The following is a 16099-nucleotide window of genomic DNA, read 5'->3' as shown; positions in this document are numbered from 1 at the left end:
ACTGCCTGCTTAGTTTATGGACTATAAATCGATTCATAGTCTGACTTCTAGGGGAAAACGAAGTAATTTCAGTCCTATTTCAATCTGCTAGCAGGTCCATCTATTCAATTTTCTTTTTTTTTCTTTTTCGCTTTTTCACTTTTCTTTTTCTTGAATACAGAAAGAGAAAAAATTCATTCTTATTTTCAATTTTTATTCAAAATATTGTTCCTTAATTTTTTTACTATATTTTTTGCTTTTGTGTAAATTTTTTCAAATTCTATTTTACTTCCATCATTTTATTTTGAGTCTACTTCAGTGTATTCACTTTTTCAAATTTTCAAATGATTTCCTGTTTTTCCCTCTTTTTTCTCTTTTTGGTTTATTTTCTTTTTCTTGAATACAGAAAGAGAAAAACTTCATTTTTACTTTAAATTTATATTAAAAATGTTTTTCTTTTATTTTTTCTACTATATTCTTTACTTTTGTGTAAATTTTTTCAAATTCTATTTTACTCCCATCGTTTTAGTCTACTTCAGTGTACTCATTTTTTCAAATTCTCAATTTCCTTTCGCCCCCCTTTTTTTCTCTAATCTATCAAACCACTTTGAACACACAGACCAAAACACACCTAGGATTTTGCATCATTTATTAGATTTTGTGGGTGTGTGTTTTTAATTTTTTAATTTTAATATTTTTTTATTTTTAAAAATTTTTTTTTAACGTTTATTTATTTTTGAGACAGAGAGAGACAGAGCATGAACGGGGGAGGGTCAGAGAGAGGGAGACACAGAATCTGAAACAGGCTCCAGGCTCTGAGCTGTCAGCACAGAGCCTGACGCGGGGCTCGAACTCACGGGCCGCGAGATCATGACCTGAGCTGAAGTCGGCCACTCAACCGACTGAGCCACCCACGTGCCCCATTTTAATATTTTTTTAATTTTAATTTTTTTAATTTTAATTTTTCTACCTCATTAATTCCTTTTCTCCCTTCAAAATGACAAAGTGAAGGAATTCACCCCAAAAGAAAGGGCATGAAGAAACAACAGCCAGGGATTTAACCAACACAGATACAAGCAAGATATCTGAACCAGAATTTAGAATCACGATAATAAGAATACTAGCTGGACTCAAAAATAGATTAGAATCCCTTTCTGCAGAGATAAAAGAAGTAAAAAATAGAATGAAATTAAAAATGCTATAACTGAGCTGCAATCATGCATGGATGCAGCGGTGGCAAGGATGGATGAGGCAGAACTGAGAATCAGCAATATAGAGGACAAACTTATAGAGAATAATGAAGCAAAAAAAAAAAAAAAGAGGGAGATTAAGGCAAAAGAGCACGATTTAAGGATTAGAGAAATCAGTGACTCATTAAAAGGGAACAACATCAGAATCATAGAGGTCCCAGAAGAGGAAGAGAGAGAAATAGGGGTAGAAGGGTTATGTGAGCAAATCATAGCGGTAAACTTTCCTAACCGGGGGAAAGACACAGACATCAAAATCCAGGAAGCAACAGAGGAGCTCCATTAGATTCAACAAAAACCAACCATCAAAAAGGCATATCATAGTCGAATCCACAAAATACTCAGGCAAGGAGAGCATCATGAAAGCAGCAAGGGAAAAAAAGTCCCTAACCTACAAGAGAAGACAGATCAGGTTTGCAGCAGACCTATCCACAGAAACTTGGCAGGCCAGAAAAGAGTGGCAGGATATATTCAATGTGCTGAATCAGAAAAAAATATGCAGCCAAGAATTCTTTACCCAGAAAGGCTGTCATTCAAAATAGAAGGAAAGATAAAAAGTTTCCCAGACAAACAAAAATTAAAGGAGTTTGTGACCACTAAACCAGCCCTGCAAGAAATTTTAAGGCGGATTCTCTGAGGAGAGAAAAGATTATATATATCTCAAAAGCAACAAAGATTAGAAAGAACCAGAGAACACCACCAGAAACTCCAACTCTACAAGCATCATAATGGCAATAAATTCATATCTTTCAGTACTCACTCTAAACATCAATGGACACAATGCTCCAATCAAAAGACATAGGGTAACAGAATGGATAAGAAAACAAGATCCATCTATATGCTGTTTACAAGAGACCCACTTTAGACCTCAAGACACCTTCAGATTGAAAATAAGGGGGTAGAGAACCAGCTATCATGCTAATGGTCAACAAAAGAAAGCCGGAGTAGCCATACTTATATCAGACAATCTAGACTTTAAAATAAAGCCTGTATAAAGAAATGAAGAGGGCATTATATCATAATCAAGGGGACTATCCACCAAGAAGACCTAACAATTGTAAACATTTATGCGCCAAATGTGAAAGCACCCAAATATATAAATCAATTAATCACAAACATAAAGAAACTCATCAATAGTAATACCATAATAGTAGAAGACTTCAACACCCCACTCACTACAATGGACAGATCATATACTCAAAAAATCAACATGGAAACAATGGCTTTGAATGACACACTGGACCAGATGGACTTAACAGATATATTCAAAACATTTCATCCTAAAGCAGCAGAATATACATTCTTCTCCAGTGCACATGGAATGTTCTCCAGAATAGCCCATATAATGGGACACAAATCAGCCCTAAGTAAGCACAAAAAGATTGAGATCATACCATGCGTATTTTCAGACCACAACGCTATGAAACTCGAAATCAACCACAAGAAAAAATTTGGAAAAGTAACAAATACTTGGAGACTGAAAAACATCCTACTAAAGAATGAATGGGATAACCAAGAAGTTAAAGAGGAAATTATTATTAATTTTTTAAAGAGGAAATTAAAAAATATATGGAAGCCAATGAAAATGATAACACCACAACCCAAAACCTCTGGGACGCAGCAAAGGTGGTCACAAGAGGAAATTATACAGCAATCCAGGTCTTCCTAAAGAAGGAAGAAAGATCTCAGATACACAGCCTAACCTTACACCTTAAGGAGCTGGGAAAAGAACAGCAAATAAAACCCAACACCAGCAGAAACAGGAAATAATAAAGATTACAGCAGAAATTAATGCTACTGAAACCAAAAAAAAAAAAAAAAAAATCAGAACAGATCAAAGAAACCAGAATCTGGTTCTTTGAAAGAATTAAAAAAATTGATAAACCCCTAGTCCGTTGGATCAAAAAGAAAAAGGAAAGGACCCAAATAAATAAAAACAAGAATGAAAGAGGAGAGATCACAACCAACATAGCAGAAATAAAAACAATAATAAAAGAATATTATGAGCAACTATATGCCAATAAAATGGGAAATCTGGAATAAATGGACAAATTCCTAGAAACATATACACTACCAAAACTGAAATGGGAAGAAATAGAAAATTTGAACAGACCCATTACCAGCAAAGAAAAATTAGTAGTCAAAAATCTTCCAGATAGACAAGAGTCCAAGGCCAGATGGCTTTCCAGGGGAATTCTACCAAACATTTAAGGAAGAGTTAGCGCCTATTCTCTTCAGGCTGTTCCAAAAAATAGAAATGGAAGGAAAACTTCCAAACTCTTTCTATGAAGCCAGCATTACCTTGATTCCAAAACCAGACAGAGACCCCTCTAAAAAGGAGAACTATAGACCAATTTCCCTGATGAATATGGATGCAAAAATTCTCAACAAGATATTAGCCAACTGGATCCAACAATACATTAAAAAAATCATTCACCAACACCAAGTGGTATTTATACAGGGTATGCAGGGCTGGTTCATTATCTGAAAACAATCAGTGTGATTTTTCACATCAATAAAAGAAAGGACAAGAACCAAATGATCCTCTCAATAGATGCGGAGAAAACACAGTATCCTTTCTTGATAAAAACCTCTAAGACAGTAGGGATAGAAGGAGCATACCTCGAGATCATAAAAGCTGTATATGAAAGACCCAACGCTAATATCATCCTCAATGGGGAAAAACTGAGAGCTTTCCCCCTAAGGTCAGGAACAAGACAGGGACATCCACTCTTGCCACTGTTATTCAACATAGTATTAGAAGTCTTAGCCTCAGCAATCAGACAACACAAAGAAATAAAAGGCATCCAAGTCAACCAGGAGGAGGTCAAACTTTCACTCTTTGCAGATGACATGATGCCCTGGAAAACCCAGAGGAATCAATCCCATTTACTGTTACACCAAAAACCATAAAATACCTAGGAATAAATCTAACCAAAGAGGTGAAAAATCTATACACTAAAAACTATAGAAAGCTTATGAAAGAAATTGAAGAAGACACCAAAAAATGGAGAAAGATTCCATGCTCCTGGATAGGAAGAACAAATATTGTTAAAATGTCCATACTACCCAAAGCAATCTACATATTCAATGCAATCCCTATCAAAATAACACCAGCATTCTTCAGAGAGCTAGAACAAACAATCCTAAAATTTGTATGGAACCACAAAAGACTCTGAATAGCCAAAGCAATTTTGAAAAAGAAAACCAAAGCAGGAGGCATCACAATCCCGGACTTCAAGCTGTATTACAAAGCTGTAATCATCAAGACAGCATGGTACTGGCAAAAGAACAGACACTCAGATCAATGGAACAGAATAGAGAACCCAGAAATGGACTCACAAACGTATGGCCAACTAATCTTTGACAAAGCAGGAAAGAATATCCAATGGAATAAAGACAGTCTCTTCAGCAAGTGGTGCTGGGAAAACTGGACAGCGACATGCAGAAGAATGAACCTGGACCACTTTCTTACACCATACACAAAAATAAACTCAAAATGGATGAAAGACCTGAATGTAAGACAGGAAGCGAAGCCATCAAAATCCTTGAGGAGAAAGCAGGCAAAAACCTCTTTGATCTTGGCCACAGCAACTTCTTACTCAACACGTCTCTGGAGGCAAAGGAAACCAAAGCAAAAATGAACTATTGGGAACTCACCAAGATAAAAAGCTTCTGCACAGTGAAGGAAACAATCAGCAAAGCTAAAAGGCAACTGGTGGAATGGGAGAAGATATTTGCAAATGACATATCAGATAAAGGGTTAGTATCCAAAATCTATAAAGAACTTACCAAACTCAACACCCAAAAAACAAATAATCCAGTGAAGAAATGGGCAAAAGACATGAATAGACACTTCTCCAAAGAAGACATCCAGATGGCCAACTGACACATGAAAAAAATGCTCCACATCCCTCAGCATCAGGAAAAGACAAATCAAAACCACAATGAGATACCACCTCACATCTGTCAGAATGGCTAACATTAACAACTCAGGCAACAAGAGATGTTGACGTGGAGGCAGAGAAAGAGGATCTCTTGCACTGCTGGTGGGAATGCAAACTGGTGCAGCCACTCTGGAAAATGGTATGGAGGTTCCTCAAAAAACTAAAAATAGAACTACCCTATGACCCACCAATTGCACTACTAGGTATTTATTCAAGGGATACAGGTGTGCTGTTTCGAAGGGGCACATGCACCCCAACGCTTATAGCAGCACTATCAACAATAGCCAAAGTATGGAAAGAGCCCAAATGTCCATCGATGGATGAATGGATAAAGAAGATGTGGTATATATATATATATATAATCGAGTATTACTTGGCAATCAAAAATGCCATTGAAATCTTGCCATTTGCAACTACATGTATGGAACTAGAGCGTATTTTGCTAAGCGAAATTAGTTGGAGAAAGACAAATATCATATGACTTCACTCATTTGAGGACTTTAAGATACAAAACACATGAACATAAGGGAAGGGAAGCAAAAATAATATAAAAACAGGGAGGGGGACAAAAACATAAGAGACTCTTAAATATGGAGGACAAACAGAAGGTTACTAGAGGGGTTGTGGGAGGGGGATGGGCTAAATGCGTTAGGGGCATTAAGGAAGCTACTCCTGAAATCATTGTTGCACTTAATGCTAACTAACTTGGATGTAATTTTTTTTTAATTTAAATAAAAATTAAATTAAAAAAGTATAGTACTGGCATAAAAATAGATGCCTGTATCAATAGAATAGAATTGAAAACCCAGAAATAAACCCACAGTTATATGGTCAATTAATCTTTGACAAAGGACAAATAATATCCAATGGGAAATAGTCTCTTCAACTAATGTTATAGGGAAAACTGGACAGCTACATGCAAAAGAATGAAACTGGTCCACTTTCTATACATACACAAAATAAACTCAAAATGGATTAAAAACTTAAATGTGAGGCCTGAAACCATAAAAATTCTAGAAGAGAGCACAGGCAGTAATTTCTCTAACATTAGCAAGGGAAATAAAAGCAAAAACAAACTATTCAGATTACATCAAAATAAAGTTTCTGCACAGCGAAGGAAACAATCAACAAAACTAAAAGGCAATCTTCAGAATGGGAGAAGATATTTGCAAATGACATATCCAACAAAGGGTTAGTATCCAAAATATATAAAAAACTGATACAACTCAACACTCCAAAAACAAATAATCCAATTTAAAAATGGACATAAGACATGAACAGACATTTCTCCAAAGAAGACATACATATGGCCAACAGAGACACATGAACAGGTGCTCAACATCACTCATCACCAGGGAAATGCAAATCAAAACTGCAATGAGATATCACTTCACACCTGTCAGAATGGCTAAAATCAAAAACACAAGAAACAACAAGTGTTGGTGAGAAAGTGGAGAAAGAGGAACCCTCATGCACTGTCGGTGGGAATGCAAATTGGTACAGACACTGTGGAAAATAGTATGGAGATTCCTCAAACAGTTAAAAAATACCCCATGATCCAGTACTGCATATTTACTTGATATTTACCCAAAAAATACAAAAACACTAATTCAAAGGGATATATGCACCCCTATATTTACTACAGTTTTATTTACAATAGTCAAACTATGGAAGCAGCCCAAGTGCCTATCAATAAAGAAATTGTGGTATATATACACAATGGAATATTACTCAGCCATAAATAAGAATGAAATCTTTTCATTTGTAGCAGCATGGATGGAGCTAGAGTGTATTTTTGCTAAATGAAATAAGTCAGTCAGAGAAAGACAAAAACCATATGATCTCACTCATATTCAGAATTTAAGAAACAAAACAAATGAGCAAAGGAAAAGATAGATACACCAAGAAACAGACTCGTAACTATAGAGAAAACACTGATGTTACCAGTGGGGAGATAGGCAGGGGGATGGGTAAAATAGGTAATGGGGATTAAAGAATACCTTTATCTAATATATATATATATATATATATATATATATAAATAAATAAACAAACTTTAAAAATAAACAAAAAAAATTTAAAACAATAAATTCTATGTCTCCCTCTCTCTCTGTCCCTCCCCTGCTCACACTATGTTTCTCTGTCTCTCAAAAATAAATAAACATTTAAAAATTTTTAAAAATAAAGGGGTGGGCATCTGGGTGGCTCAGTTGGTTAAGTGTCTGACTTCGGCTCAGGTCATGTTCCCACGGCTTATGAGTTTGAGCCCTACATCGGGCTCTGTGCTGACAGCTCAGAGCCTGGAGCCTGCTTCAGATTCTGTGTCTCCCTCTCTCTCTGTCCCCTGCTGCTTACGCTCTATCTCTCTGTCTCTCAAAAATAAATAAACATTAAAAAAATTTTAAAAACAATAAAATACAGTAGCATGCAACATGAATGAATTTTTCAACCATAATTTTTTTTCTTTTCTAAATCTCTTTAGGATATGATGGATTGCAGAAAGCCAAAAATATATACAATGTATTGTGGACTTCATAATTTATGTAGAAATAAAACATAGAACTACAGTAACATGAATACTGGGAGAGAGGAAATAAAAGAACCTTGCTGTCAGGATTTCATACTGTTTGTTGAAGTGGCATAATAACAATTTAAAATAAACTGTGGTAAGTTAAAGATATGCATCATAAATGCTAAAGCAACCTGTAAAATGACACAAGGAATAAGGCACAGCTAATAAGCTAAGAAGCAGAATCGAATCAGGGCACCTGGTGCTCAGTCAAGTGTCTGACTCTTGATTTCAGCTAAGGTCATGATCTCAGGGTTGTGAGATCAAGCCCCACATCAGGCTCCTCATTGAACATGGAGCCCGTTTAAGATTCTCTCTCTGTCACTCTCTGCCCCTCTCCCACACGCACATGCGCTCACTCTCTTTCTTGCTCTCTCAAAAACAAATGAGCATTAAAAGAAAGAAGAATTGAATCATAAAGAAAAAACATTAAATCCAAAGAAAGCAGCAAAAGAGGAAAAGAGGAGATTTCCAGTTCCTCTATTTCCAGATTCCAGAAGACAGAGCGGTGATACCTCCCCGGAGGAGACAACCCTCGCTTCTGTGGGTCTCGGCTATTCACAGCAGAGTCCACACTGGAGTCACCTCCTGTCCCAGATCCTGAGCCACCCACACCGGACAAGTAAGTACCTCAGCAATGTGTGTGTGTGTGTGTGTGTGTGTACGCACACACACACACACACACACACACACACACACCCGCTCCTGAATCAGATCCCTGGCTCTCCCATGGTCACCCAAGTGCCCTTTCCCTCCTTTGGGTGATCCCTGAGTGCCTATATAACCCCCACATCACAAGAGTCCCTTCCCCTCAGCTGAGTCCTGGTCATCCCAGTCAGCAATACCCAGCTTCTGCCTATTGGTGCCCCTGGGATGAAATCTGACCTGAACCCTGACTTGTTCTCTCTAAGCTTCTAACGGGTCATCTGTAAAATGAATCCCTCAGCAGCTGTGACTGCTCTCTAAGAAACACCAAGAGCCATAGAAATAAAAATGTTCATACACTGTCCCCTCCACCCAGCCTCTCTCCCTGGGGTCCTCCCTGAGTTCTGGGTTTCTCACTGTTTCCTCCTTGGTGTCTGTGGACATGACTGCCCACTGGGAATCTCCTCAGGCTCCTCCTCTGGAACCATGGGTCTACTTATCCATCCCTCCCCTTCAGCCTCATAGATCAGTGCCTTGGTGCCTTACCTTTTCAGAGGTGAACCGAGAGCCACAGCAGGCTGCACCCCGACAGGACACCACTACAGGTTTCCATGGTGAATTGGGGGTGAGAAGACCGGAGCTTGATGGGGATTTGGAGGCAGGAAAACCTGAGATTGGACCTGAACTCCACCAATTATCATCAACAACCTAGGTTCACTCATATGCCAGCCCTATCATTTAATATCTATGAGACTTTAAGAATATGAGTTACCTTCTCTAAACCTTAGTGTCCTCATCTATAAGCAGGGTTAATAAACAGTATTCATCTCTTAGGGTTGCTGTGAACAGTAAAGAAAAAAGCCTTGGAATCATGTCTGGCATGTAGTAAGTGCTCAATAAATGCTAACTCTTAGTATTACTGCTGAGACTAAGAATGTTTGGAGCCTGTCCATTGTTGCCTCTTGTGTGTGTTGGGGAGGAGGGGTGGGCAGAGTCGGTGAGGGAGAAAACTGTGGTGTGGATGGAAGAGTGTTAGAAGACCTGAATTTCAGGTCTGGCTCTTCTTGTCAAGTGAGACTAAGCAAATCACCTGGGATCTCTGAGCCTTAATGGGTTTCATTTTTCCTTCCTTCCTTCATTCCACTTCCAAGGGCTGCTCTAGGTTGCAAATGAGAATGTTTCTTAAAATCCCTTTGTGCATGCATTTATTCCTTCAACACAACACTTACCGAGCACATATTTGGCTGTGGGCTCAGAGCTGGTCACTGGGACAGAGATGAAAAAGACATGGTCTCCCCACTGGAAAGCAACACTTTCCATCCATCGAGGAGCTCAATCAGTGAGCCAGTGATTATTGCTCAATAAAGACATGCCCAAGGCTTTGCTTTAAAGATGAGGAGAGGGGTGCCTGGGCGACTTAGTCTGTTAAGTGCCTGACTCTTGATTTCAGCTCAGGTCATGATCTCACGGTTTGTGAGTTCAAACTCTGCATCAGGCTCACACTGACAGTGCAGAGCCTGCTTGGGATTCTCTCTCTCCCTCTCTCTCTGCCCCTCCCCTGCTCGTACTCTTTCTCAAAATAAATGAATAAACTTTAAAAATAAATAAATAAATAAATAAATAAATAAATAAATAAATAAATGTGAGGAGAAAGATGAAAAGCTAGAGGGTTATAGGAAGTTAAGGTGGAGCTTATTTTCTCCTAACAGAGATGAACTTTTTCATACGCTGAGGGGAGAGAGTGAGAAGTACAAGACGCCCTAAGAACAAAAGAGACATCTCTCCCTGGGAACTGAAGGAAGAGAGACGAACACCGTTGCCAGTTTGTGAGGACAGGGCAGAGATAAAGCAGCTCTGTGTGTGGTTTTGACTTTTCCAGTGGTGGAGGTGAGGCTCTTTCTGCAGAGAGCACACGGCTCTGGCATCATCCTCAACCTCCTCTCCGTCCCCTCCTCTGCTACTTGTAGGGTGAGTTGGCTCCGTTGGTCTTTGGCCTCTGCTGTCTGTAAAGCCCTTTACCTCGAAGCCTCCAGAGCAACCAAGCCTCTCCTCTGGTTTCCAGAACTCCATTTGCTCCTGGCTCTCACACTCCCTCCCTCCCCTCTTTTCCTCGGTCTCCTTCATTGCCATCTGCTCCTTAAGACTCTGTCTCATGCCCTCTATAAATTTCTAATCCTCACATAGTCACCTCCAGCCTTAATTTTTCATCTGAGCTCTCCATCTGACTTCAGGTTGTTGACTGGGGACCTCTTCATCTGGGAGTCCTCCCCACATCCAAGTTCAATTAATTAATCGGGCCTCCTAGAACCCCAACCCTGCTCTTCCTTGCTCAGCTTTTAGGAGCACCAGTGCAGTCATCCTGGCTAACAAAAACTCTGAAATTACTATCCATTCCTCTGTCTTTCCCCACTTCCAGTTGGTTCCTAAGTCTGACTGATGTGACTCTGGCAACACCTCTTCATCTCTCTCAAGACTTTCATCAGCGAGTTAACTGATCTGCTCATCCCTCACGGTATTTTTCATCCCTTCTGCCTCTCCTCGAGGGGGTTGTTATTCTGCCATTTCCTTTCTTGACTGCTTTAGGGTCTAAGAGCCCCTTGAGGAACTTACCTGAGTGATCCTAAAATACAAAATAGGAGGGCAAACTACAGTTCACGTGACAGCTTGTTAAGCCCCTTAACAATGAACACACTCTGGCATTTGGCAAGAAGCTTGGTCCTTAACCACCTTCTTGGCCAGTGCTCCGCCAACTTGCATTTCTTTCTTGCCCCTCTGTCCTATCATGGACCACCGCTCACCTCACTCTCAGCTTCTCAATCCCACCCTCCAGCTATGAAAGTCCCCCACTCTAAGGACTTCTACCCCCTCCCACAATGTCATCTGGCCCTTGCTCAACCCCACTAATGGCACATTTCCCAAAGTCTGGATTATTCTGTATAAAATAATGCTCTAAGATTTTTCAAAAAGACATTCCATGGTGGGCATTGGAAATCCAAAGCCACTTCCTTTGGAAGTCTCCCTGTGAATTTACAGCTGTGCCTCTTTATTCTTCTAAGTATTCAGAAGGTGGTTATAGGAACACCAACATAAATGTGGTTTTCAGAGACAATACACTGATAAGAAGGAAGACCATTTCCTAGCTGCTCCACAATCTATAAGGCTTCTCCAATCTTCTATGTAGTTAGTAGTAAGAGTGAAGTGATCTGCCCCAAAGGTTTCCTGGAACACCAGATGTTCAGTGCAAACTCCAGGGAAGTCTCAGGCAAGCCGGGAAGGGAACAGTTGGTCATCCTAAAGTTAAGAGCATGCATTTTAGGGTCTGACTGTCTGGGTTCAAATTCTGCTCTGCCATTTACTAGCTGTGTGACCTGGAACTAGACTTAACCTCTCTGTGCCTTACTTCCTTCACTGGCACAATTAAGAAGATTTTAAAAAGTGAATCCATGAAAGCATTGAAAACACTGCCTGCCATATGGTAAATGTCCAATAGGTGTTAGCTATTTTCATGTAATCTGTGTTGTTCAAACCCTAGGACTCTGGATCTTTTCCTATCTGCTCCCTTAATTACACAAAAATCTGGTCAACACTTTGAAATTACTGCTCCCAGAGCCCAACTAAATGTTCAGCCTCCTCCCATCTTCTTCCTATTCCTCCTTGGCCTGCTCAACAAGCAGTGCTCAAGTGCGTCCTCGATGCCTGGGCTTGGGGGGGTTGGGGGGGGAAATCAGCACTTGCAGCTCCAGCAGCACGCGGGAAGAATGCTGTTTGCTGGCTTTCCGGGAGCTTACATTGAGAGGAAAGCAAAATCATCATCCATGACACTGAGGACAAGGCCAGGCAGGAGGCCTCAGAGTCAGTCTATAGAGGCTTAGGAAGCAACTTTCCCCTGGCCTTGCCACAGTGCACCCCAGGCACAAAAGTGAGGCCATCATTCCTGATAAACCCCACCTGGCTCTTCCACACTTCTTGGACCACAAATTCCTCATATTTCCTCCTTTCAAACGTTTTCTTCATGCTTTCTAGTTTTACCTCTGGCCCATAACTTTTTTATTTTTATTTTTAATGTTTATGTTTGAGAGAGACAGAGTGTGAGCAGGGGAGGGGCAGAGAGAGGGAGGCACAGAATCAGAAGCAGGCTCCAGGCTGTGCCCTGAGAGCTGACACAGGGCTCAAACCCATGGACCTGGGCCAAAGTCGGACATTTAACTGATTGAGCCACCCAGGTGCCCCCATTACCTTTTATTTTCCCTCATGTACCACACCTACTTTTCCTCCTAATCTTTTATTCAGCAATCAAATACCTGGAACATCACAGATACACAAGGATCTTGTAAGTTTACATTTCACACACACAGGCCAAGAGCTCCCTGAGGACAAGGGATGCCTTGTTCACCTCCATAGCTTCCGTAACACCTGGCATAGCACCCATCTGTGCCCCAAAGGAGTAGACATATGTACATGAAGAGGTGGACCTTCATCACAAACCCCTCAGGCCCTAAAATAGAAATTGGCTTTCTTCCATTGACCATTTTGTTCTAACAGTCTCTGATCACCACTCCTGGGGCCAACCCAAGGCCAAAGCTGATGGGTGAGGATGGAGATACCAGTGCCTTCAACATCTCCTACACCAACTTCTTCCTGGTGGGCTTCCCTGGATTGCGAGAGTGGCAGCCCCTCCTGGTCCTGCCTCTTACCTTCCTTTACGTGACGATCATCTCTGCAAACGTCCTGGTCATCCACACGGTGGTGGCCCAACGGAGTTTGCATCAGCCCATGTACATGCTCATCGCTCTGCTCCTGGCTGTCAACATTTGTGCTGCCACAGCCGTGATGCCCAAAATGCTGGAGGGCTTTGTGCATTATGCTAACCCCATGTCACTGCATGGCTGCCTGGACCAGATGTTCTTTATCTACTTTACTCTCCTGGACTACAATATCCTGCTGGCCATGGCCCTAGACCGCTACGTGGCCATCTGTCACCCACTCCACTATACTGACCTGATAACCTCCCACCTGCTGGGAGTGCTGGCCATTCTTGCTCTGACACGGAGCCTGGAAGTGGCAGTGCCTTTAGTGGTGCTAACGTCACGAGGTCGATTCTGCCAGACAATGGTGATTCGACACTTTGCCTGTGAGTACATTGCACTGTTGAGCATAGCTTGTGGAGACTTGACTTTCAACAAAGGGTTGGGACTGACCATGCGGTTGGTCACTGTGACCTTGGATCTAGCCCTGCTAGGGACCTCCTATACACGCATCATCTATGCTGCCTTCTGGATCTCTTCTGGGAGAGCCCAAGCCAAGGCCTTGCACACATGTGGCTCCCACTTACTGGTCATCCTCACTATCTACCTCTCTGGTCTCTCCACCTCCATTGTCTTCCAAGTGGCCAAGACTGTGTCTCCGGATGTCCAGAACCTGCTCAGTGCCATCTACTTGCTACTCCCAGGATCCTTGAATCCTATCATTTATGGAGTACAGACCAGGGAGATCCGGCAACATGTGGAAAAGATGCTCTATGGCAATAAATCAGCCCAGGAGGTTGGGGAGAAGCCAGAGACTGCAGAATATGAGAGTGGAGGGGCAACTGCCAGAGTGAAAGGACTTTATCAACTTGGGAAGTTGGGCTTGTGACTTCTGGGAATAAGAAATAAGCAGGCATCACTGAAGGACAGGCTGAAATCGTGAGATTATAGGCTCAAGGGAAGGCCCGTTGTTAGCCAACTACCACTTTTTAAATTCTTAGAATGCTTTTTCTATTTCCATTCCAATAATAAAATTGCTTTTCCCTATTTATCTTTCTGTTTAGTTTCTTTGTCCTCTTCCCCCTGACTCCTGAGAAAACCCCAGTTAATATTTGGATGTATAGAGCCCCCCTGGAAGCTGTACAGAGCGTCATACAGGCCACAACCCACTCTGAACATCCTGTCCGAAACAAATAGGCTAGGCCCTTCCCTGGGGCCCAGTCTCTCCCAAATACAGCCTAAGACTTGACATGAAGCCCAGTCTGACCAAATATACAGGTCAGCCTTGCACTCTCTAGTCTAACCCAAGCACACAGGTTGGGTTATAGAGTCTAACAGTCCCAAATACAGGTGAGCCCCCAGGCTGGATATCCCAATCTGACATAGGCACACAGGTTAAGCCTACTCCAAATATCCAGTCTAGCCCACATAAACAGATCAGGTCCTGCCCCCCCGGGGGCATCAGGTCTGACAGACACCCAGACCAACTCTTCGCCCAGTAACCAGTCTGTTCCAAAGACCAAACTAGACCCTGATATGGTACTTAAGTCTGACCCAAACCCATAGGTTAGGTCACTCTTCCCACGGTAGCCAGAGTGAGCTATCTAAAAGTACTCCCTGCTTAAAAGTCTTCCACAACTCTGTCAATAAGATGGAGCGTCCTTCAGGGCTGTCCCAGAAAGGAGCTATGGTGCCTGCGTATTATGCAGAACCATGTGTAAACTAGGCCTGAGTTTTCTCCTCTGTTAACTGATCATAGGGACCTCCCCAAAGGTGCAGGCAAGAGTGAGGATCATGGGCATTTGGGCCACTTCTTCAATAACTTACTTGTACTTTCAGGGCCTCTCGAGCCAAATCCTGTATATACCACTTCAATGTATATACCATTTGATGACGGAATGCTGCTGCGCAGGTGCAGCTTTATGGCTTGGTGGGTCAGACAGCATCCAGTTCCTGACGGGAAGCTCAGGTCACACAGTAGTTTAGTGGCCCATGGTTAAGCATTCAGTCTCTTCTAAGGCTGAGTAGCAAGCCAAAAGACGTTTCTCAAAAGGTGAATACTTATTGACAGAGGATGGCAGGGCTCTGCTCCAAAATCCAAAGAGCCTGCTAGAGGCTCCAAATAGCAACCCTATCTGCCACCGCCACTTCAACACCATAGACCTACTGGATCACATGGCCCAAGTGGCAGAGCAGCTGCAGGGCGGGCCTAGGCCTATAGTAGAGCCTTCTCTTGTTCCAAGCCCTGCTCAAAACCAGTAGCTTTTCAGGTCATTTGGTAAACAGACCAGAGTAGCATACCTAAATGAGGAATACACTGCCATGCTGACGTCAGCATCCAAAGAGGCCCGCTAGGCATTGTGCCAGTCTTTTGCTTGTGGGAGGAGCCAGATGCAACAATTTATCTTTCACCATAGAAGTAATATCTCAATATGCCTCATACCATTTGACCCCTAGAAATTTCACAGAGGTAGAAGGCCCCCAAATTTTTGTCAGATTATTTCCCACCCTCTGACACACAAATGTCTTACCGATAAGCCTATAGTAGTTGTTACTTCTTGCTCAGTAGGTCTAATCAGCACGTCATCAATGTATTGGAGCAGTGTGGAAAAGGTAGTCAAGATGAACTAAATTATGACAAAGGGCTGGAGAGTTGATACACCCTGGAGGTGGAACATACACACAATCACCCAGAACCTTGCCTCTTGTAAGTATTTGATTAGGAGCATCCAATGATGGTATTTTGAGTGTCTCTATTACCACATCACACCATAAACTATCAATACTTCCTTTACCACTGGAAATAGTCATTAGTGCCTTTAAATCTAATCAGATTAGAGAATCAATTCCAGAAACTCCAGAACCAATTCAGAAGATTCATCCTTAAGATTCTACTCCTCTAGAACCACTTTTGGTACCAAAATCTGTATCAGTCAGGGTTGTCATTCTCTATAAAGAGAAATAAAA

The 16099-nt window shown here is 41.5% G+C and overlaps 1 protein-coding gene across 1 annotated transcript; it reads left to right on the top strand.

Annotated features, from left to right (window-relative positions):
- The first annotated feature begins 12902 nt into the window (after positions 1-12902).
- On the top strand, positions 12903-14021 carry LOC115524458 (olfactory receptor 52L1-like). Its single transcript, XM_030330764.1, has one exon. The coding sequence runs from the start codon at positions 12972-12974 to the stop codon at positions 14019-14021; it is 1050 nt and encodes a 349-aa protein (XP_030186624.1). The 5' UTR covers positions 12903-12971.
- The last annotated feature ends 2078 nt before the right edge of the window (positions 14022-16099 follow it).

The sequence above is a fragment of the Lynx canadensis genome, chromosome D1, assembly GCF_007474595.2.
Source record: "Lynx canadensis isolate LIC74 chromosome D1, mLynCan4.pri.v2, whole genome shotgun sequence".
Taxonomy (NCBI): Eukaryota; Metazoa; Chordata; class Mammalia; order Carnivora; family Felidae; genus Lynx; species Lynx canadensis.
The sequence above is the reverse complement of the archived record's forward strand: the minus strand, read 5'-3'. Positions and strand labels throughout refer to the sequence as shown.